At 49.1% G+C, this 22184-nt stretch overlaps 2 protein-coding genes across 3 annotated transcripts; one reads left to right on the forward strand and one right to left on the reverse strand.

Annotated features, from left to right (window-relative positions):
* Positions 1 to 1611: 1611 nt before the first annotated feature.
* On the forward strand, positions 1612 to 7604 carry FICD (FIC domain protein adenylyltransferase). 2 transcript variants are annotated; one of them, XM_069031244.1, is made up of 3 exons: positions 1612 to 1650; positions 2212 to 2547; positions 3921 to 7604. In XM_069031244.1, the coding sequence occupies exons 2-3, from the start codon at positions 2262 to 2264 to the stop codon at positions 4991 to 4993; spliced, it is 1359 nt and encodes a 452-aa protein (XP_068887345.1). In that variant the 5' UTR covers positions 1612 to 1650; positions 2212 to 2261; the 3' UTR covers positions 4994 to 7604. The 2 variants fall into 2 exon arrangements, with proteins under 2 accessions (XP_068887345.1, XP_068887344.1); XM_069031243.1 differs by having other exon boundaries at positions 1633 to 1650; positions 2184 to 2547.
* SART3 (spliceosome associated factor 3, U4/U6 recycling protein) lies at positions 6539 to 22140 on the reverse strand. The gene is made up of 19 exons (XM_069031241.1): positions 21475 to 22140; positions 20846 to 20972; positions 20063 to 20167; positions 18886 to 19070; positions 17789 to 17894; positions 16917 to 17041; positions 16335 to 16490; positions 15388 to 15526; positions 14933 to 15040; positions 14458 to 14535; positions 14184 to 14242; positions 13610 to 13719; positions 13278 to 13390; positions 12685 to 12761; positions 12149 to 12314; positions 10972 to 11414; positions 10135 to 10287; positions 8835 to 9022; positions 6539 to 7956 (listed from the first exon to the last, which is right to left on the reverse strand). Exons 1-19 carry the CDS (start codon positions 21640 to 21642, stop codon positions 7776 to 7778), a joined length of 2787 nt encoding a protein of 928 aa, XP_068887342.1. The 5' UTR covers positions 21643 to 22140; the 3' UTR covers positions 6539 to 7775.
* Between the last annotated feature and the right edge of the window lie 44 nt (positions 22141 to 22184).

The raw sequence follows: 22184 nt of genomic DNA on the forward strand, positions 1-22184 counted from the left end.
GCACAGCCGTGTCCAGCTACATCAAGAACTCCCAGGATGATCCAGCAGGGCTGGGAGTTCTTGACGTACCCAGGCCGCAGCTCCAGCATTCCCCAGCTCTTCGCCTCCCTACCTTTGGGATCTCCCTGCTATGCCTGACAGAGCCATGCATGGAAATCCTTGAGCTGGCCCGGATCCATGCTGAGGAAGAGCTGTGGGAATGCCAAGGATCCGCAGGGTCCCGAGGGATGATGTGGCATCGTCGGCTTCTGCCTCAGCTTGGACCATTCCAAGGGCACCAAGAGGCATCAAAGCTGGAATGAGACACCAGGAATTCCTGGCCATCCCTGTTGTCCCAGTCTGCTGGATCAGATTTAATTCAGGGACAGATTTGAAGTGTGCTTCGAGTTTTTAAAAGGAAAACTCATCCCTGCTCTGTAATTATCCCGTATTTAGGTTTAGGAGCCAGATCCCTGGCACTGAGGGAAACACACGTTTCTGTTGAAGCTTCCTCTTGGAGTGAGGAGGGATTTGCTTGTCCTTCCAGTGCTGATTATCCCCCAAAGTTGTCTGCAGGCATTACCAGGCTCAGGCAGCTCCAGCTGGCTGGAGGACACGGCAATTTGGAGCTGCAGGGATGGCCTGGGGCTCCGTGTGCTGGAGACATCCCAGAGCTGATCCCTGTCAGGCTGATTTAGGGGTGATGGCTGATCCGAGCTCATCCAGCTGCTTCTGCCAATTCCAGTGAAATCAATGAACATCTGAGGGAACACCAGCTCCGAGAGAGTGGATCCTGCTTTTCCTGCTGGAAACAAGCCCAAAAAGGGGGATTGTCTCTGGGAAAGGCCATTTGCAGAGGAAGCAGGATGGAGTGGGGGCAGCTTGATGCTAACATGGATCGGGATGCTGGGCATGGGCACATCTGTGGAAGTGTCCCCTCAGTCTCCTCTGAAACGCAGTTTAAATTACCTAAATTTATTTTTTACAAACCAGGTTATTTTTCCCTGCTGGTGATGATCTGCTGTGTAAGCATCTGGTAGAAAATCACCTTATCACCTTGCTAGATGCTGAAATCAGAGGGCGTTACCTGGAATTTCTTAAAACATCCTATTTTCCCTCCGCTTTTATCCCATCTCCCCCTGATCCTCATCTCCAGCAAAGGGAGAGGCACAGGCATGAAACACCAAGGTATGCTGCTACTTAAGGCCAAAAATAAAGAGTACTTTTCCAGAAGGGCCAGGGATAGGCGACGGGAACTCTGTATCAGCAGAAAGAGGTGATTTTCCATGGAAATGGCCATGGAATTAAACCCTCTGTGAGCCCCAAGCGGGGCCTACCGCGCTCCCGTCGCCTAGCAACAGCGCGCCGAGTCCTTATATGGCAACCGCGCCCGCCCTCTCCCCACCATTCCTTCTCATTGGCTGTGCCCCGCATGATTGACGTGCGCTCTCGCCAATGCTCACCCTCCACGAGCCTCTCCCGCGCCCGGGGCGCGGCGTTACCCGGAAGCCGGTGCAGGAAGCGGTGGGAGGAGCGCGAGAGACGCGTCCGCTGCGACAGCCAATGGGAGACGAGCTGGGGGGCGAATCAGCCAATGGCAGGGCGCGTGGGCGGGGCTACGGGGGCGGGGCCGCGGGAGCCGGCACCGGGCGGCGGCGGGAGGTGGCAAAGGTGAGGGGGGACCCCGGGGGGACCCGAGGGGACATGGGGGGGACACGGGGGGACCCGGGGAACGCCGACCGGCGGCCAGGACAAAACCGGAGGTCTTGGGTAGAGGGGATCCGGCGGAAGGCCTGGGGAGCACCGGGGGTACCGGGCAGAGGGGAGCCGAGGGGACCCGGAGTGCTGGGGGGGGGAATTCTGGCCGAGGTTCAGGCTCGAGGAGGGAGCGGTGGCTGAAGGAGAAGCGGAGGATGGGGAGGGATTCCAGAGTGGTGCAGGAACGTCGGGCTTGGAGGGGGGTGGGTCAGAAGCCTGGAGGAAGGTGGGGAGGGCATGGGAAGCTCCTTGATCCCCGCGGAGCCGGCTGGCAGAGCCTGGTGCCCACCCTGCATGAGCATCCATGGCTCCTCCTGCTGCTGCTGTCACAGTAATGCACAGCAGATCCCATACGGTGCTTGGAGGTGGCAGGCAAAGGATGCCCGGGACAGCCCCCAATAGCTGTGACAAACGCAAAACTCAAAGCCACTCTTACCCCATGACAGCGCTGGCTAAAGCTGGGTGTGTTCCCAGGTGGGAGCGGTGGGAAAGGAGATGCTGCAGGCGTCCGTGCTGGAAGCAGGATGAATCTCGTGGCGATGGCGACGGATCCCGAGCTCCAATGGGTGTCCCTGTGGGTCCGTGTCCGGTGGGCGGCCGTGCTCGTGCTGCTCCTGAGCTCCCTGGTGATGCTGCTGCTGCCGCTGGCTGCTGTGGACAACCAGTGCCACGCTGTGCTCAAGGGCCTCTCCTTCCTGAAGAGTAAGCTGGGCTCCTCGGGAATCACCAGGTTCTCGGGACAGAGCACGGAGCTGAGCGTGACCTCCAAGGGGCTGGAGCTGCTGGTGCTGAAAGGAAAAGCCTCCCCAGGTGAGAGGGTCCTGGGTGGGCACGGCCGAGTTCCTAAGATCAAGGAAGACAAGGAGCTGCTGGAGAGAGTCCAGCAGAGGCCACAGAGATGATTTGGGGTCTGGAGCATCTCTGTGATGAGGAGAGACTGGGGGAGCTGGGCCTGGTCAGTCTGGAGAAGGGAAGGCTGGAGGGAATCTCAGCAATCCATGCAAACATCTCCAAGGGGTGTCAGAGGATGGTGCCAGGCTCTGTTCAGTGGTGCCCAGTGAGAAGGAGCAATAAACTGAAACACAACAAGTTCCACCTCAACTTGAGGAAGAACCTCTTTCCATGAGGATGGCAGAGCACTGGGACAGCGGCCCAGGGAGTCATGGAATCTCCCTCTATGGAGACATCCCAAACCCACCTGGACACCTTCCTGTGCCAGGTGACCCCGCCTTGAGGGGGGGTTGGAGTGGGTGATTTCCAGAGGGCACTTCCAACCCCATCCCAGAGATCTTCACCCCCTTCCCAACCATGTCCTATACCTCTGATGGGAGTGATGCTGTGCCCTGATGGTAACGAACTGCAATTAACTTCAATTAACACTGCCTGTAAATGCCCCCGAGGTCAGGCAGGCCCTCACCAGCTCCTTGACTGCATTCCAGGGCCCTGTGCTGGCATTGCTCCATCTCTCCAAAGGTTTTCCTCATGTTTTCAGTACTAGTAGGTTCTGTGGAGGTAACTGGAACACAGAGGGGTGTTTAATGCACAGAAATCTGAGATACACAGCATTAATCCCGAAATCCTGGCTGGCACAGAACAGCCTTTCAGGCAATGTCAGTCAGGCTGTGGTCGTGGCCTGTATCAGCCAGGATGTTAATCTGGAAAACACTTAAAGGAATTATTATGATTCCAGCACTGCTATCTTTGTTTGCATTAAAGCTCTTACTGCTGGGAAAACACTGGATAGTTCAGTGGGAAAACAGGAGTGCTGTTGGCAGCCAATGTAACAATGTTAACAGTATAATTTCCCCTAAAAGAATGCCAAGAGGACGTGTTTGAGGCACTGTTTCCTCCCACATGAAACAGTTTGGTGGCCACCTGTGGCCACCCTGAGCCTGCTGCCCACAGGTCCTGCCTCCCCACACTTCCTGCCAGGAGTGGCTCTGCTGCCCCCTACTCGGCCTGGAAACGTGGCCTAAACCTGTGGGATTGTAACCTGGAAAAGGCTGAAACACGAATTCTGTTCCAGTTCTTAAAGACTGGTTTTGGTTAGTTTTTGTAGCAGTGAACAGGGACAGCCATAGAGTACCCTGAGTCGGAAGGAAGGCACAAGGATCATGGAATCCAGATGTCCAGAGGTTTTCAGTAAAACTCACCGCCCTTTATCTGTTATCATTTCATTCCAGAGGTGAAGTTGGAAGCCAGAGCAGCTCTGAATCAAGCCCTGGAGATGAAGCGCCAAGGGAAGCGGGAGAAGGCCCACAAACTCTTCCTGTACGCCCTCAAAATGGACCCGGATTACGTGGATGCCCTGAACGAGTTTGGGATCTTTTCCGAGGAGGAAAAAGACATCCTCCAGGCCGACTATCTGTACTCCAAAGCTCTGACCATCTCCCCCCACAACGAGAAGGCTCTGAGCAACCGGGGCCGGACGCTGCCCTTGGTGGAGGAGATCGACCAGAGGTATTTCAGCATCATCGACAGCAAGGTCAAGAAGGTGATGGCCATTCCCAAGGGGAATTCCGCCCTGCGCCGGGTGATGGAGGAATCCTACTACCACCACATCTACCACACGGTGGCCATCGAGGGGAACACGCTGACGCTCTCCGAGATCCGGCACATCATCGAGACCAGGTACGCCGTTCCCGGGAAGAGCCTGGCGGAGCAGAACGAGGTGATCGGGATGCACGCGGCCCTCAAGTTCGTCAACACCACGCTGGTGTCGCGCATCGGCTCCGTCACCAGCAGGGACATCCTGGACATCCACCGGCGCGTGCTGGGCTACGCTGACCCCGTAGAGGCCGGCCGCTTCCGCGCCACGCAGGTCTTCGTGGGCCACCACATCCCGCCCCACCCGCAGGACGTGGAGAAGCAGATGGAGGAGTTCGTGCAGTGGATGAACTCGGAGGACGCCATGAGCCTGCACCCCGTGGAGTTCGCGGCGCTGGCGCACTACAAGCTGGTTTACATCCACCCCTTCGTGGACGGCAACGGCCGCACCTCGCGGCTGCTGATGAACCTGATCCTGATGCAGGCGGGGTATCCGCCCATCACCATCCGCAAGGAGCAGCGGGCCGAGTATTACCACGTGCTGGAGGTGGCCAACGAGGGCGACGTGCGGCCCTTCATCCGCTTCATCGCCAAGTGCACCGAGACCACGCTGGACATGCTGCTCATCGCCACCACCGAGTACTCCGTGGGCCTGCCCGAGGCGGGAGGCACCGCCGGCTGCAAACAAACCATCCCCGTCAAGACTTGAGGGTTTTGGGGCACTCAGGAGTTGGTGAAGCCATGGGAGAGCAGAACTCCAAGCCGCTCAGTGTTGCTGCTGGGAAATGACTGGACAGGAGGTGTTAGTTGAGCGTTTTGTTTATTTAAAGTGTCTTACGTTTGATTAAATTAATATAATTTATTTATATACACGATGCCAAATGGAACTGGTGATGGTGGCTGTGCACTGGAAGGAGGTGGGGAGAGGTGTCAGATGTTCATCTTTCTGAGCCTAAAATTGAATTTCTCCTTAAAATTAAGCTTTGAGGAGCTGCTTCAATCACAACCCTTCACCCAGGCAGGCAGCTCTACTGTCTGACCTCAGCGAAGGCTGAACTGAGTTGGTTTTGTGTTACCTGTTCCACGAAGGAACAGCACGGTCACAGCTGTGTCCATCAGACACTTTGGTGTCAGGCACACACGGACTGAGCAGGAAGGAGGCTGAACTCCAGCCCAAAGGCATCTCTCCCCTCCTATTTCTGTTCCCGTGGCACTTTGCATGTTTACTTTCAGCTGCCTTTCCTGGGGTGAGTTTTTGTACTCGAAGGGGGAAGTATTTCTCTTGTGATTACAGGTCATAGGAGTGGAACAAGAGGAGAAAAGCTCTGACTTACTCAGAGAAGGATTCAGAAAACACCTCAGCCAACAGGAGCCCTGGGAAAGCACAACTGTCCTTAGGCATTTCAGTGGAGGGGCTGGAAGGAGCTTGTCTGCAGAACTGTGGGCAGAAAAGGTCATCAGGCAGAGCCAGGAGACAGCAGTTGTGGCAGTTTGGGAAGAATGTGTACAGGAAGTTTGCCAAAACCTTCAGTTTCTTTAGTCTAGGTATGGGAACTTCCACAATTAATCACTGGTCATGTCATTACTCTGATAAATGTGTCAAGAACCACTCAAGGCCTCTGTGTGCTGCAGGGGCAGTGCAGTGCCTGGAGCTGCTGAGCAGTTCAAAGAATCACTTTTTCCTTGGTTTTTAAGGGAAAAGGACCCACAGATCTCCCCACCCCAAACCTGCCAGCTGTGTAACAGCATCATTGATCCCACCACCTCCAAGCTGACCCAACTTCCATTTAAAATCCCAGTTTAGAGCATTTAACCCCTTGACAAAAGCTGTCCCAGGCTTAGTTTTCTTCCCTTTTAACTCTCTCTTACCTGACAACAGGGAGCTAGGACATGTTTTAGAGAAGCAGACAGCAGGACGAGACTGGGAATCCTCTGCACTGAGTGTTGCTGCCAGGGAAAGCAGACAGTACAGGAGGAAAGGTGTCCTGTCCTTACAAAGCATGTTATTTTTGTAGTGCAACCTGAGTATAAATAATGCACTTTAGAGCTCTGGGGGGAGGGGGGAAATGTTATTTTAGTAACAGATTAATAAACTATTTTAATATGAAAGTCTTGGTTTGGAAGAGGCTGTATTCAGAACACTTGGCTGCAGTGAACTAAATGGTTGTGGAGGAGGAAAGGCCATGAGACAGATCCTGGTTCCCTCAGCCACGTGACATCATGAGCAGACTCATCGTTTCAAAGTAAAGCCCAGTGAAATCAGCACAGAAAATAGTGTTTATTTGCAGCAGTGTTTGTGTGGTACAAGTGAACTCAGCACTGGGGTCCCCCCTCTCACATCCACCCCTCCGGGTGGTGACTTCCAGGGTAGTTGACAAGCAGGAATGTTTCTATCCAAGATCACACCACTGTTTGAGAGTCTGAGGTGATGACTGAAGTGATTTCAGGATATTCAGAGCAGATGGAATGTGCTGCTTCAAGGCCTATGGGACACTGAGCACACCTGAGAGGTGAGGTACATCACTATCACCCACCAGCTGCCAGAGGAGAGGTGCAGTTCCAACACCCACATTTAAACAAAAGCAACGGTATTTATAGAAAACCTTTGAGAACTTGAGTTTAATAAACCGAGAAACGTCAGCTTGCACTTCACAGTTGTACAAAAACCATACAGAAACCACCTGCAAAAAGACGTGAGCTAGCTAGGAAAAACAATCAAAAACAACCAAAAACAACCAAAAACAACCAAAAACCTGGTCCTCAGCAACAGCACATCCAGCTTCATGGGAAACAAAAATTACCACCTAAGGATCAGCTCCTGCCACTTAAAAATAATCATCTCAATGTCCTTTACAAATACACCATATAAAAAACAGCTCAACTGGAACAGAACAGGAACTGGATACATATATATGTATATCTGTGTATCTACATATACACACATATGTATAGAAACTCTCCCAATACTAAAAGAGGCCATTGTGGTGAAGTTGGAGCATCTGCTGTTGGATTCTGCATGGAAGGAGATGACAGTCCCTGCGTGCGTGGGTTTGGGTGGAGAATGGGGCTGTTGGCAGAGAGAATGTCTGCAATCCCAATCTGAGCTGACCAGTGGAGCTTGCTGAGGTCCTCCCATTGCATCTCATTCGTTAATGAAAGAGAAAATAGTTGGAAAGTACTCCAAGAAACTCCATGTGGCATCTAAGCTGTGCAGGAAATGTTTCCCCCCTCGTTACCCTCAATATGAGGAATCGCATAACGCCATTTCACCAGAACAAAAGTGTAACTCTTTGCTCTTAGAGGAAAAAAAAAAAACAAAACCAAAACCACCTGGATTTGTGCCATCCTCCACTGATCCCGAGGAATGCAGCAGTCCAGTATTTACACGGGATTGGGACGGGCGTTCTCTCCTTGCAAAGCTTAAGGACACAACATGGCTTCCAGAAAGGCATTTCACATTGGACCAGACCCGCTGAGTGCAGACTCCTCGCTCACTTTTTCAGGAGCATCTTGGCAAAATCAGCATTGGACATTTTTTTAGGCTCTGCAGGGGGGTCAGAGGACGTTGCTGGTGAGTTCTGGACCATCCCATTCTCAGCCTTGGCCACAAGGTTGCTCTGACGCTGCAGCGCCCGGGGCATCATGGAGAGCTGTGTCCTTCCCTTCCCTCGCCTGGAAGGGAAAAAATTCCCATTGAAACCCACTCTTTTAGCTTGGGAAACAACAAGGATTTGTCTGCTATGAGGAATCCTCATTTCAATATTATTCCTGTCATTTGTTCCAGGATAAAGCTTTCCATGGGGCTGTTTGTCTGGCAGACAACAAATGGCCCCCAGTCCCCAGGATTGAAGCTCTGTTTATCCACAGGGGCTCATCCAATACAGGAACACTCTGAAAGTTGAAGGAGCAGCCTTAATGCTCACTACGAACAATGGCTGCTTCTCCAGAGGGAGAGGATGTGGAGGTTATTAGGGATCAGGTGCCACCATCAGATCCAAGGGGATGGCCAATGCCTGATACTCCCTTCACCACCGAGCTGTTTCTGTTGATGAAGAGTTAAAAACCTGCTTTTCCTCATCAATACAACAACCCATTTTTTTTATGGTTCAGCACCTTTTAAATGTTTTTTTCAGATTCACAGAATCCTACAGTGGTTTGGGTTGGAAGGGGCCTTGAAGATCATCCAGTTCCACCCCTGCCATGGGCAGGGACACCTTCCACTAGCCCATGGCGCTCCAAGCCCCATCCAACCCAGCCTTGGACGCTTCCAGGGATCCAGGGGCAGCTACAGCTTCTCTGGGCCACCTGTGCCAGGGCCTCCCCACCCTCCCAGGGAAGAATTCCTTCCCAATAATCCCATCTAACCCTGCCCTCTGGCAGTGGGAAGCCATTCCCCCTTGCCCATATAAAAAGTCCCTCTCCTTCCTTTTTCTGAGCCCCCAGATTCCAGATAAGATTCCTGAAGTTTAGGATATAAAGAAACACAGCATTTCCTTCCCAGGCAGTGCCAGGTATCCCTCCCTCCTTCCCTCAATCCCTCCCTCACTCACGCTCCATAAATCTGCCGTGGTGCCAGGGGCAGGGAGGCCCTGCCGGGCTCGGGCCTGTCCGGAAGCTTCCGGAGCGGGGGGTTGCTGATCATCACCTTGATGACGTGGTCCTTCACTGTCAGCCCATCCATCTTCAGCACAGCCTGGGAGGCCTGGGCTTCGTTCTCATATTCCACATAAGCCAGGCCCTAAAAAATAAGGGGTAGAAAGATCCTCCGTTAGGTTTTAGTGCTTCTGTAACAGCTGATAAGGAATTCATGAGGAAGGAAACGAAAATGGCTCAGACCCGGTTTCTTTAGCTAAAAAAAAATATTTCTGTTCACCACCTTTATTTCTTGTCTCTCACTTCTGATGCCCTAATGGGTGGAAAAAAAAAAAAAAGAACCACCCCAAAACCCCAAAACCTTATTTTTTTACTTAAAGTAAATATAATGAAGCACCATGGCAGGCTCGCACAGAGAAGGGCATCACCTCTCCCTGCTGTTCCTCTTTTAAATGACATTCAAAGCCTTAAGCTGCATTTTTGGATTATCCAGTTTCACAGGAGAGGCATCAGGTTTTACATCACTTTCCCAAAATACATTTATTTGTGGTTTACACACAATCCCAACTCAAATTAAGCTCACAATAAGACTTGGGGTTCCCAAGAGCACTCATTGCAAGGTGTGCACACAGCAGGAATTGCACCTGAGGTGGCACAAAGGACAAGAAAATTCAATTTAAATCCACGTCCACCATTCCCAGGATGTCTCCTGTGGACAGGACCCACCACACAGACACAGCCCAGGTGTCAGGTAGAGTTTTGGCAGAGCAGCAACTGGTTTAGAATCCCTTATTTAACAAGGAGTCATTTATTCTGGGATGGAAATAACGAGCCCTGTCAGAGAGGGGGGCTCATTTCTCACTGGCAAACCCCTTCCTGCAGCAGATGTTCAGAACAAAAGCCTCAGGAAACTGAGGAAAGGAGGATGGGAATTGCTTGCACCAGGCAAACCCCATCTAGCCAGTTATTTAAGAACCAATCCTTCACAGACTTGCCTGTTTTTACTATACTCAAAGTGCTGTCAACATTTCCCCCTCCATCCCATTTTCCTTGTGCCATTTAAGAAGTATTTTGGAAAAATTCCTCTTGGTTGTCTGCACAAAGGCACACTGGGCTTTATAAATCCAAGCTTTTCCACGAGTTTTAATGCAAAACCACACTGGCAACTTGATAAACCCAACTTTTTATCCCCAGACTTCATGAGCAGCTTCTTTCTGAAGGACTTCTTAAAACCAGGAGTGTGTTACAGATGCCTACCTTGGGTTTTCCAGCTCTGTTGGTGACCAGCCGAATGTCCTTCACATTCCCATGGGCTTTACACACCTCCTCCAGCTCTTCCTTAGTGCAGGAAAATGGCAAACCAGATATAAAGAGTTTATGTTTCTCCAGGGTAGTGCTGTACCTGAACACCTGGAGCAACAAAAAGGATGTTGGTTCACAAACCAGCCAGAAACTCCAAGGATTTTCATCTCATACCCCAAAAGTACTTCCTGTTTGTGGGATCCAAAAGTGCCTCAAAGCCCTGAGTAGTGTTTTGGAAGATATTTGCATATAAACACAAAGATACACCAAGGACTTGCAAGTAAATGCTGCTAAACATCCCTACCCTTCACAACTGATAATCACAGAATATCCTGAGTGGGAAGGGATCCAGGAGGATCAGAGCCCAATTCCTGTAATAATGTATTTATAATCATGTCTTCTTGCTCAGCTGTCACTATGAGAACACTGAATTTCTCTGTGCAGGAACTCCAGAATGCAGAAATCCACTGATTACACAACTGAGCTCTGGTACAGAGCATTCCCAGCCAGAGGGTTGGGTAACAAACGCTGGAGAGACTCAACCAACAGAGCTCTTCACAGGTTGAACCTGGGTAAATCCCACCATTAAACTGCTCAGATCAGCAGATTTCTGCACATCTTGAGTAAATGATGTCAATCCTGGTGTCTCCAAAAGTAAAAGAAGATCCAAGAAGTCCCAAAAACCAGTTTAAAACAGCACAACATGATTGGATTTGAGCAGCCTGGACACAAGGTACTCCACCAACTCCCCTCCCCAGACCCACTGTCCAACAGGAACCAACCAAACTTTACCTTAAAGTCAGGATTCTTGTTCTTGTCAACACATGGAGACACAAACATGGGCCTGCCCTCCACAGCCGTGCGATCCAAGGCCAGGGCCTGCCGAGCAGCCTCCTCCTCCCTGAATTGCACGTAGCAGTAGCCCCGGAAGGTGCCCTTGTTGTTGAACACTGCTCGGATCTCCACGACCTCCCCACAGCTCCCAAAGAGCTCCCTCAGCTTGGCTTCGGGCTCTGCCATGGTGTAGGAGAGGTTGCTGACAAACACAGTGACTTTATCCTTGCTGCTGTCGTGGAAAACTCTGGGGATGTCCTTGCGGCTGGTGGATGCCTTTTCCTTTGGGATTGCTGGGCCATCTGGCTTTTCACTTCTCCCAAAGAGCCCGGTCTCCACTTCCATGTCCTCTTCAGGGAGCACTCCATCACCCTCTCCCCTGTGCCTCTTGCTGGGCAGCTCTGATTGATGGGATTGAAAGCCTTTGTTAGAAGAAATTACCCCATTTCCTTCCCTACTGGAACTCCTCTGCCCTCCATTCCCGCTGCAGAGCTTGGAAATCGCACATGGAACCACAAATACAATGACAGGCCTTAAAGACACCAACTGAAAACCTCCCTCAAGCTTTTAAAGAACAAATAACAACAGATTATTCCACCAAGACAGCTTTAGATGAAAGCAACTGGAATATTTGTTCCTTTTTTCAGCCAGTCACAACTGACAGTTGCTGATTCATGTTCTTTTTCTTTGTCTAATGGTTGTTTTTTTAAAAAAAAATAAATCTAAAAGCTCACAAAACTCCCAGGGGCAACAACCTATTAAAGTCTTCTGTTCCCACCTTCCAAGAGGCTGCCACAATCCTGAATAACCCAATTTAGACACATGGCTCGGCATCATAGGATGAGTCAGAAAAATGACTTGAAAGGAAACTTAAGGAGGAGAAAAAAAAAAAACCACAATATCCCTCCAAAATAAGAAACCCCAAGAAAACTCTAGAAGTTCTTATAAACCTGTTTTTCTGTTGCTATAAAACCATTTAGCCTTGTTTGCATTTCACTCCCACACTGCAAACTTCCCAGGAGAAAGCAGCCCTGCAAAGACACCAGTGCTGGCAATTCCTCAGCTCCCTCTATCACAAGACAAGCAATAAACCCATTGCCAGAGGTCTGAAATTTTCATTTAATTTTATTTTTACCTTCTTCTTGTCCCCATTCACCCTCGTCATCCTCATCTGCTTTGCGCTTGTCCCCAATCCTGGTTTTTTTGGCCTTTTTGGAAGCTTTCTTCTCTGCCCGAGCCTGCTTCCTCTGCTCAGCTCTCTCCTCCTCCTGCTTTGCCAGAGCAGCTTCTTTCTCAGCAGCCTAAAACACAGAAGATTTATCTCTTTTTTTCCCCCACTGGCTGCAGATTGCAGAGCATTTTCCAGAGCATTGAACCCGGAGGGTTTTCTCCTAACCCCAGCACATCATTTAAAGCACAACCCAATTCTTTGCTTTCACAGCTTTCCTGGAGGGCACATCACTCTTGTGGCCATCCAAGGGGCAAAAGGAGAAAGATAAAAAGCAGCAAGAGGTTGTTAATCATAGTTTTTAAGTAAAAATCAATAGTTCTAGGGCATGAAGGCATTTCAGGCTTATCTGGGGGAAGGCACATTAAAAATGTGACATTTGGAGAAGCATGGACTTAATTTAGGTGTATAAAATGCTCTGGAAGCTCACAGAAAGTTCTGACCTTTGCTCTTTGTTCATTCACTCGAGCCAATCTGTTCTCTGTTTTTTGAACAGCTGCATCCCAGTCTTCCAGTGTTCCTAAAGGATAAATTTAAAATAATAATAATAAAAAAAGCCTTTTATTTAGCTTTCTCATAATTCCAAGATACAATTCTGGAAAAATAAGAGTCACTGAGTTCATGGCACTTGCTGTCCATATTAAACATCACACATGAAAATTCTAATTATAACAACTGGCCTGCAAGGTAAAAAAAAAAAAAAAAAAACAAGAGCCAAGCAGAGCAGAAACCTCTCATTTATAATGCAAGACTCCAAAAAGGCATGGAAAAATCCAGTCATTTCAGAAAAGCAAGGAAGAAGAGAGCTGTCTGTGGATTTGCCAGCAGTGAGAAGAAAGGGAGGCTTCAGTGGAGCACAAAACACGGGATCAAAAGCCTGTGTGTCACCTCTGCCTAACCAGGCTGGCTAAGAGGTGCAGCAATTAATCACCTTCTGCCAGTCATTTAGTTCCCTTCTGTCAGCTAATTAATTACCTCCTGCCTGTCACTCGGTGACCTTTTGTCACTTAATCACCCCCTGCCAGTGCCCAGGTACCTTCTATCCTCTCGAGGGTGAGCAGCACCTCGCAGACGTGCTCGGGGTAGTCGCTGGTGCACTGCACTGCTCTGTGCAGGGCCTTCCTGCAATGCTGGGTGTCCCCATGGGCCCTGCAGGAGGGGGACAGGGCACTCAGGGACCAAACCACACGGAATTCCAGCCATGCAAACCTTCTCCCTCCTTCCCCAGCTGCTGCAACACTTCTGGAACCCACAGCAGAGCCGCTCCAAGAACCTCAAAGATGTTTTGTAAACCCAAACAGAACACACTCGCTCTAAACTGTTTTCTCAAACAGGTGAGGACTAAAAATGAATTAGCCAAGCTCTTACCTTTCCAGGTTGTAATACTCCAGCCACATGTTGGCATATTTGGCATTTCCTTTAGTCATGATGTTGTCCCAGAGCTCCCTGGCTTTCTGCATGTTGTTACACAAGCGGGCCTGGAATAGAGCATCCAAAATATCCTTCAGGATTACTTGTTCAATATCATTAACCCCAAACCCAAAAAAACACCCAAAAAACCCCCCACAGATGCTGCAGACAGACCCAGCAAGATACATCTGAGCCTTAGAGTGATCAAAATAAACACCTGACACAATCCTGCTACTGAATAATCCTTCCCTGCCCACATCTCCCATTAGTCTCGGTTCTGGCTCCCACATACATTTATTTGATTTTGGTCATTATAAAAGAAACTAGAGAGTTGTTTCTGAATTTTTCCTTTTGTTCTTGATGAATGTACCTGATCACTTCTCAGACTGAGCACTTGCTTTGTGTTAAGGAAGGGGAGCAAGGGAAGAAGGGAAATGGGTTGGGAAATAACTACATTCCATGGCAGGAATGTTAAGACATTTTATTTTACATCCAGGTACAGCAATTTAAATACAGCAGAGAGGAACATCACCTCAACTCTTGCCCAGTTCTGCATGATGGTGCAGGATGGATCTCCACTTTCACTGAACCCTAGGAAGAAAAACAAGGGCTGTTTGTTGCACGTGGCTCTTGGAAATGAAGTGTTCATTAACCAGGTCCCACATGGAGATGAAATTTCTACCTGCAGCTTTCTGAAATGTTCAAGATTCTTGAAGACAAACATTGTGTGGAGAACTGGTCTTATGAAAATGATTTTGAAGAGGAGAAAACAATGATTTCACAATGATTTGGATGATTTCACTTACTTTCTTCTACTTCTTGTTTCAAGTACTCCACAGCTCGTGCAAATGCAGAGCGCAGCTCCTCCAGCTCCTTACTGGAGTCTGCAGAAAGAAAAAGAAAGAACAGCCTTAAAATAATAATTTTGTTTTCATTTCCCACCCAATAAAACCTTCTTTTTAACAGGCACAATGATTTTATTGGGTAGCAGGGGGAAATTACATTTTTTACTTCTTATTGTTGTTATCACTGCTTCAATTTATGACTTTATTACGAACAAAACTCACTACATGAATGATTTAAAAAATCAGATATCAAAAATATAAGGCAGGACATTTTTGCAATAGCAAACCAAGCAAATTCTTATTTTTATAGACATTAACTGGCCAGAAAGTAGTTTTTGTGAAAGATGAAAATGCTGGTTGTTTTTTTTTTTTAAGTAATATCCAAGAAGTACAAAGAAAACAGTTTAGACATTTATTCTGTATTTATCATACAGACCTTGTGTAAAATCCACCCTTCTCCTCAGGTAATCCAGATAGGCCTGCCAGATCTCTACATAGTCCGTTGCCTGAATAAAACCTGCATTCAGAGCTTTTTCAAATATTTCTGGAAGAAAAAGGGGGAAAAAATAGTTACTTTCCATATACTGTCAAAATTAGCAAGTTGCAGCGATAGCACAAAGACCACTGGTTTCTAGGAAGAGAGGAAAAAGCCCTACACAGTAAATTGGTTTAGGAAGTGAATTGAAAGGCAGCTGGATTCAGGAATGTTCACTCCAAGTTGTTCATGGCTTGCTCAGGGTGAAGCTGCTCAACCAAAGCAGCTTTGCCCTTGCAGCACCTGCTGCCTGTGGCAGCAGCAGGGTGAGAACAGATCCTGCCAGTCCCATTTGTCACAGGCTGTTTGGAGTGCAGAGAGCAGCCCTGAGCTGTATTTCCTGGTTCTTTCCTTACCAGAAATGATGCTGTGCTCCACCCTGTGCCTCTCCATGGCCAGCAGGTACCTAATCCACAGCCCAACAGTCCAGGGGCAGTTCCTGACAGCGCGGTCGTGAGCGGATAAAACCAATTCCTTCACCTTCAGCTGCCTGTCCTGAAAGAGTCACAAAGGGAAAAGTGAAGTTCCTGTCAGCCAGAGAGACCACACCAGCCAAACTCCAGCTTATAAAGAGCCAACACCTTAAAGCCTTTCACCTAAAAAGCACTTTCATTTTATGTTTGAGAAGCTCAGATGGGTATTTTAAATTCTACATTCCTAAAAACCCAGTGAACACCTTCCAGGGAGGAAGAACACGCTCAGGAGAGAACTACCAGGCCAGTGAGGTGTTTTCTGCCAAAGCAACAAATATAATAAAGGCACTGAGTGGATTCCCAACTGTTCCTAGAATGTCAAGGATACAAAGAGGGAGCACACCCAGCCTGTTTGTGCAGGTGTTGTTCCACCTGCAACCTGCTGTGTCCAGCTGGGAAGAGAAAAGAGGTGACGGAGCAACTGAGCCTGGATAAGCTCCTGCAGGGAGCCACCCTGATCCCTTAATCCAGCCACCTTCTGTCCTGCCTCTGGAGCTCAGCATCAGCTTCAAACTGCACTAACAAACCCCCCTGGAAAGAGGGGCTGAACATCTGGGTTCACTGCAGTGCCCACACCCTGTAATTCTGCAGAGAAAACACAGCTGGAGCAGAGAAAAGTGAGAAATGCTCACTTGAGCAAAAAACACGCCCCTGAAAACAGGAGAAAACCAAAGGTGAGGTGAAAATCAATTTCTGGAGGATTTACAGACTAAAGGACAGGACTGAGGTAGAACTTACTGGCTGTTTATCAGCAACTGAGATTAAAAAAAAAACCCAAAAGTAAAGGCAGGAAAATAAATCTGCAAACATTCAAGGGTTTATTTCCTTACCAAATACTGGTTGTAGCGTGCCCAGAGATCTGGGACAAGGCAGTTCTCAGCCAAAGCTCTCTCATAGATCAACTGAATCCGAGCTGGGTCACCTGCTTTCATTTCAAAATCAATGTAAGCTTGGTATTCTGCCAGCTTTGGGGTTTCAGCACCCAGCTGGAAAACAACCAGGGAGACACAACATCAAACTCTTCAACAAAGCAACACTCTGCAACACTTCAGCTGCTCCTCAGAGCAGGTCTTGTGCAAAATTCCACACAAGAAATTTGTCCCTGTATCAGCAGCTGTTGATTTTCACACACCTCTGAATGGGTCTGAAATCGGTCAGATCCTGGTTTTATTCCCCTTAGCCCCATACTGAAAAACACACCCAGAGTCCTCATGTGCACCTCAGGGTGGCTTGGCACACTCAAAGCAATCCACAATTTCTAGTATTCCCAGGATATAATTGTCAAAATTCCCACTGCTGACAAAGTCTCCCAGCTGGGGACTAGAAAAATAATAAATTTGGAAAAAAAAAAATGAATCACCCCAAAGCAACTCCCTCTTAGCTTTAAAGGAAGGTGAAAATGCCAGCATTACCAGTGCCTCCTCGTAGGGTTTACACTTCTCCAGCTGCTGTAGAGCTTTTTTGTAGTTTTTTATTGTTGTTTCTGGAATGGGCTCTTCTGACCACTCCTCATATTCAGCATAAGAAGCCTCCATGTCTATTAAAACATGAAATCCCATCAATAATGCACTCATCAAACTGAAAACTCCTATTTTAACCTATGTTTGGTTCTGAGACAAATTCCTCTTTTTATTTATACAATGTTTATAATTTATTTTATAATAAATATTTAAATGTGTATAATTTTTATAATTTATTTATAATAAACATTTAAATTTTTATCCTCCTTTGGTCTTAAATGTCACACTGCTGCATTCTTAAAGGGTTCAGTCAGTTCATCCCACACGGTGTCCTGTAACAAACTCAGGGCAAGTTGTATTAAAGCTGCTGATTTGGAATTAGAAAACCAAAGTGGCAAAATATTTCCCCCATAGCTTTAGAGAAAAGAGAACCCAAATCCTTCCCAGATGGAAATGAAGTCAAAAGAACTGTGCTTAACTTTCTCCCATGAGCAAGAAAAGAGACTCAAGGAGCTTAAAGCAGGAACTAGAGAAGGCAGAATTCCAACAGATACTCCCTACCAAGGTTTTCATGCAGCAATCACAGGTGAATTCCTCATTTTTAACTCACATTTTGTGCCCCTCACTTGCACTAAACTGCCTCAAACCCTGAACCAGGTGACCCAAGTTCCAACAACTCCGAACACTCCTGATCCAGAGGGATCTGTGCCTCATCCAAGAGAGCACAAGCTGCACTCAGTGTGGCTGTGCCAGGAGAATCCTGGTGCCTGGAGCACTGTAACCCAGCTGCTCCACGCCCTCTCTCCCAGCATTCCAGCCCTTACCCAGCAGTGGGATCCCCAGCTGGCGCCGGAAGAGCGTGTGGATCTTCTCGAGCTGGCTGCACAGCACCTGCTGCTGCTCCGGGGATGGAATGCTGCCAGGGGCTGGCTGCAAGCAAAAAACCAGGGAAATTCAATCCATTCCCTCCAGCCTCAGCTGATGGACATGAGAGGGAATTGGTTATGAGCTGAGATCCAAGTGAATACATGATCCTTGAAGGGCACACAGGGCTAACTTGCATTTCAGTCACTGCCAGGAAAGCTAAAACTTGGGAATCGCTCCCCCTTGGAAGCTGGATGAATGGGAAGAGCATTCCTGACCGAAAGCTGACACAAGCCCAGGGAAATGATCACCTGAGAACAAGGAAGCAGCAGGTGACTGTGCCATTTCACAAGTCCACTGTGCTGCCAAAGAGGGTTTCAGTAAATCCCTGGGGTGTGGGGAGAGGATCTAAAACTTCCAGCCTTAATTGTGTTTGGGAATGAAAGGACATTCTCCTGTTACTCCTTTGTTAGGGATTCCATAGAACAGGGTTGAAAAGGACCTTTAAAGACCAAACAGTTCCCACTGGCACCATGAGCAGGGCCATCTTTTAACTTCCATCTCTTACGTAGCAAATTATCAAAAATAAAGAAATATTCCCATTCTGGCCATCTGGGAAAGGTCATTTTTACAGACATCAAACTGTACATTCCAGGGATAAACCACCCTCATCCAAAAGTCCCAAACTGTGGAATAGTGAATGAGTTAAAAGCTGAACAGTCTAGCAATGTAAACTTGATTGACTCTGTGCAGAAACAGCCACAGAACATTGTTTAATAATGGAACATTTCAATTTAAAGCTGCTCTTGGCATTTTAACCAGCAGCAGAGCCAAACTTTGCTCCTGGATTGGAGATGATTTTAGGATTTTATTTAAACACAAACCCATTACTTTACCAGCCAAACACACAGAGAATGGTTTTCCTAGAACAGAGGGCTGGAAAGAAACAACTGTGAGACATGCCAGGCCCTTTTCCACAAGAGACAGCTCCAGGTGACTCCAGGAGCTGCACCACAGCTGTTTTTGGGGGGATGGGAGCCCAGGGGAAGGGGCTCACCTGTGCTGTTTCCAGGATGGCATTCTCAAATTCCCTGTATGCTTCCCACAGGGCCGTGCCCTTGGTCACGTGCAGCCCCACGGCCGTCAGAGCCCGCTCGAAGATGGACCGGACCTTCTCGATGCCTCCTTCCTGACCAATGCCTCCAATGGAATACTGGGCATACTCCAGCCAAATTTCAGGACCTAAGCAAGGTCAGGAGAAACAGGTGATTTGATCTTTTCAAAAATAATAACAAAAAAAAAATGCAGCTCTGCTTCCCAAATGCCTCATCTGCTGCATATAAATAAAAAAAACCACAAGGCAATGTTCCTTTTTATCCAGTAAAGTTAAAATATTTGGGAATTGTGTTTATGCTGTTGGTTCAGCAGCAGGAGGCACAGTTTCCTTCTGAAAGGAGTCACTCCTGTGGTTTTGCTGACAGTGACTGGCCCTGCCTGTCACTTCTGCCACACAAGCCCCAGCAGGGATGCACCCAGATGCCTTAACAGCAAATTCCCGTTCCCTGAGCTGGGACCACAGAGCTGTCACACTCTGGAATAATTCAGATTAAAGCAGCTCCTCCTCCTCTTTCCAGACTCCTGAACTTCCCTGTCAGCAGCTCCTAAAGCAGCTGAATCCTGAAGGTGAAGGGGAGGTGGGAGAACAGCGTTGGCTGCCTGGCACCATTCCCATCAACACCAAATTCCAGTCAGGGACCCCCATGTTAGGGCTGCCCTGGGTTCTGGAAGTGATTCCAAACCCAAAATGCAACCCAGCAGATCCAGAGGACACCTCCTCACTTCTTCACCTCCATTCCTTCTTCCCAAGGGACCACCAACACCAGGTAATGTCACTGATGTGACATTTTGTACCCAGCTTTTGAGGGGGCTTTACCTCCACATTCCCGAGCCCTCCACTTCCTCAGGCTTCATTTTTCCAGCTCTTTACCCCAATTCCCAGAGAACTCACTCAGTGATTTATCCCCAAAATTTTAAGCTACAGCAGCTCCTGAGGAACGGAGAGACCAGGCACCCCAGCCCTCCCTTGTATCGCCTCACATTCAGATTTTAGAAATCAATTTGAAATTTTGACCCAATTTCTGCATTATAACAGAAGGAAGAGACTTTCCTACAACAGAAAAAAGCCAAATCTGGATGTACCACGACCCATTTTAGAGCATTTTTGAATGACTTACAGATGTAATCTTTGACAGCCCTTTCAAACAGCTCATAAACCTTCTCTCTCTCAGAGATCTCCGAAGCCATTTTTATCTCATCTTTCAACCAGTCCAGCCAAATTTCTGAAAGGAAAAAATTTAGAACCCATCACTAATACGCAGAAATAATAAAGTTACACCCACTCTGTGAGATTTTTATCAGAGTTTTTAGCAACAGACTTGAAACCAAGGAGAGGGAGCAAGGCAAAGAGAGGAATTTTAACCTCCACAACAATTCCTAATTAATTTCAAGTAACAGTTGGGTGGAGACCTTTTAAATCGGTGCTAAACAAGCACCTTTTTACTAAAGGGAGAAGTTGGAATCCCTCAGGACTTTAAAGCTTATCCCATTCCACCCCCTGCCATGGGCAGGGACACCTCCCAGGTTGCTCCAAGCCCCATCCAACCTGGCCTTGGACACTTCCAGGGATGGGGCAGCCACAGCTTCTCTGGGCCACCTGTGCCAGGGCCTCCCCATCCCTTTCCAAGAATAAAACCCCACTGGCAGAGCAGCCTCTGCAGTATTTCCATTGCCTCTGTGTTATGAGTAAAAAGAGAAACCCCCACTGCAAGGACCATCCACAACTTCCACCAACAGGGAATTTTCTTTGCTGCCTGCCTGTGAAATGTCACTTTTGGCTGGGCTCTGGATCACATTCGCTGACAGAGGGTGCTGAAAACCAGCCCGAATGTGTTATTTCAGCACTGAAGCATCTTGCACAGGTGAGGCTTCACCTGTGGAGAGCAGAGGATGCTCCGTACCTTCAGTGAGGGGGAAGAGCTCGCTCATCTTCTGCCGAGCTCTGCGGAGCTTCACCAGCTCTCCCTCCTGTCGGAGCAGCTTGATCAGATCCAAATGACAGTTGTAGTCAAAAGCATTGATGGAAAGCTTAAAAAAAAAACACAACAAAAACCAATTTTAAAAGCACTGCTGAGTGACAGAGGTGAAGGAGTCAGAAAGCAAATAACACAACTCTCATCGTGTGATCGCAGAGCCAAGACAACACCGCGTTTCCTCAGATTCAACCTCACCCCTGACCTAATCCCTCGGGTCCCGCCACTGGTCACAGAGAGAATTGTGTTTTCATTTCTTTAAAGGCAATAAAAAACCGCGGGCAGCCGGCTCAGATTTCTGAATGAACACAAACTGTCTACTAGGACTTCCTTCTTATTTCCCTCTCAAAAAAAAAAAAAAACAAAAAAACCCAAGCCGGTCAATTTTCATCTGAGACTCCAAACATTCACGGCATAAAATCACGGAATATCCCGACTAGGAAGAAACTCACAAGGACCATGGAAATTCACGTCCTGACAGTTCCCAGCACCAAACTACCGGGGCAGACACGGATTATCCTCCGTTCCCGCCACGCCCGCTGCCCCGCCGGGCCCACCTGCTCCTCCAGCCGCTGGATCTCGGCCTCATTCTCCTTCTCCTCATCCTCGCCGTCCCCAGACGAGTCCGAGTCGCCCTCATCGTCCGAGTCCCCGCCCGACTCGGGATCTCCCTCCGGCAGCCGCTTCTCCTCCTCGGCCGCCGCCTCAGCTCCCGCCGCCGCCATCTTATGCAGCTCCGCTCGCCGGCCGCCGCGCTCCCCCGGCCACTGTGGCTGCCCCGGCGCCGCCCGTCCCGCCGCCCCGCCCCGCCGCCGGCCGAACCGGGCGGGAAGAACGGGGATCCTCAGCGCGCCCCGCCCCGCGCTCGTCCGTGCTGCGGGGCCGTGCTGCACCGACTGCGGCCGCGGTTCGACCCTTTGTCTTCTGGTCCGTGGCTCAGGCAGCGCCGAGGGCACCCCGCTGTGTGGCCATCAGGGGGCCTCCGAGAGGGTCCGTGGCGTGCGCGGCGCCGCTCGCCCGCCATATTGAGAGTGGCGCCTCATGCCGCACACGCTGTCGCGATAAAAACTCTGTCGCGATTGATTGCCCATCGCTTGTTTATTTATTTACTGATCGCTTTAGCGACAGCGCGAGGCCCTTCCCCCAGGCGGCCTCCAGCGCGCGCGCCGTCTGCGCGGTGAACCTGTGACCGGGGTGAGACGCGGGCTCCGGGGGGCGAAGGGGCGTGGTTGGGGCGTGGCCGGGGGCGTGGCCAACCCACCCGAGG

The sequence above is a fragment of the Aphelocoma coerulescens genome, chromosome 15, assembly GCF_041296385.1.
Source record: "Aphelocoma coerulescens isolate FSJ_1873_10779 chromosome 15, UR_Acoe_1.0, whole genome shotgun sequence".
NCBI lineage: Eukaryota > Metazoa > Chordata > Aves > Passeriformes > Corvidae > Aphelocoma > Aphelocoma coerulescens.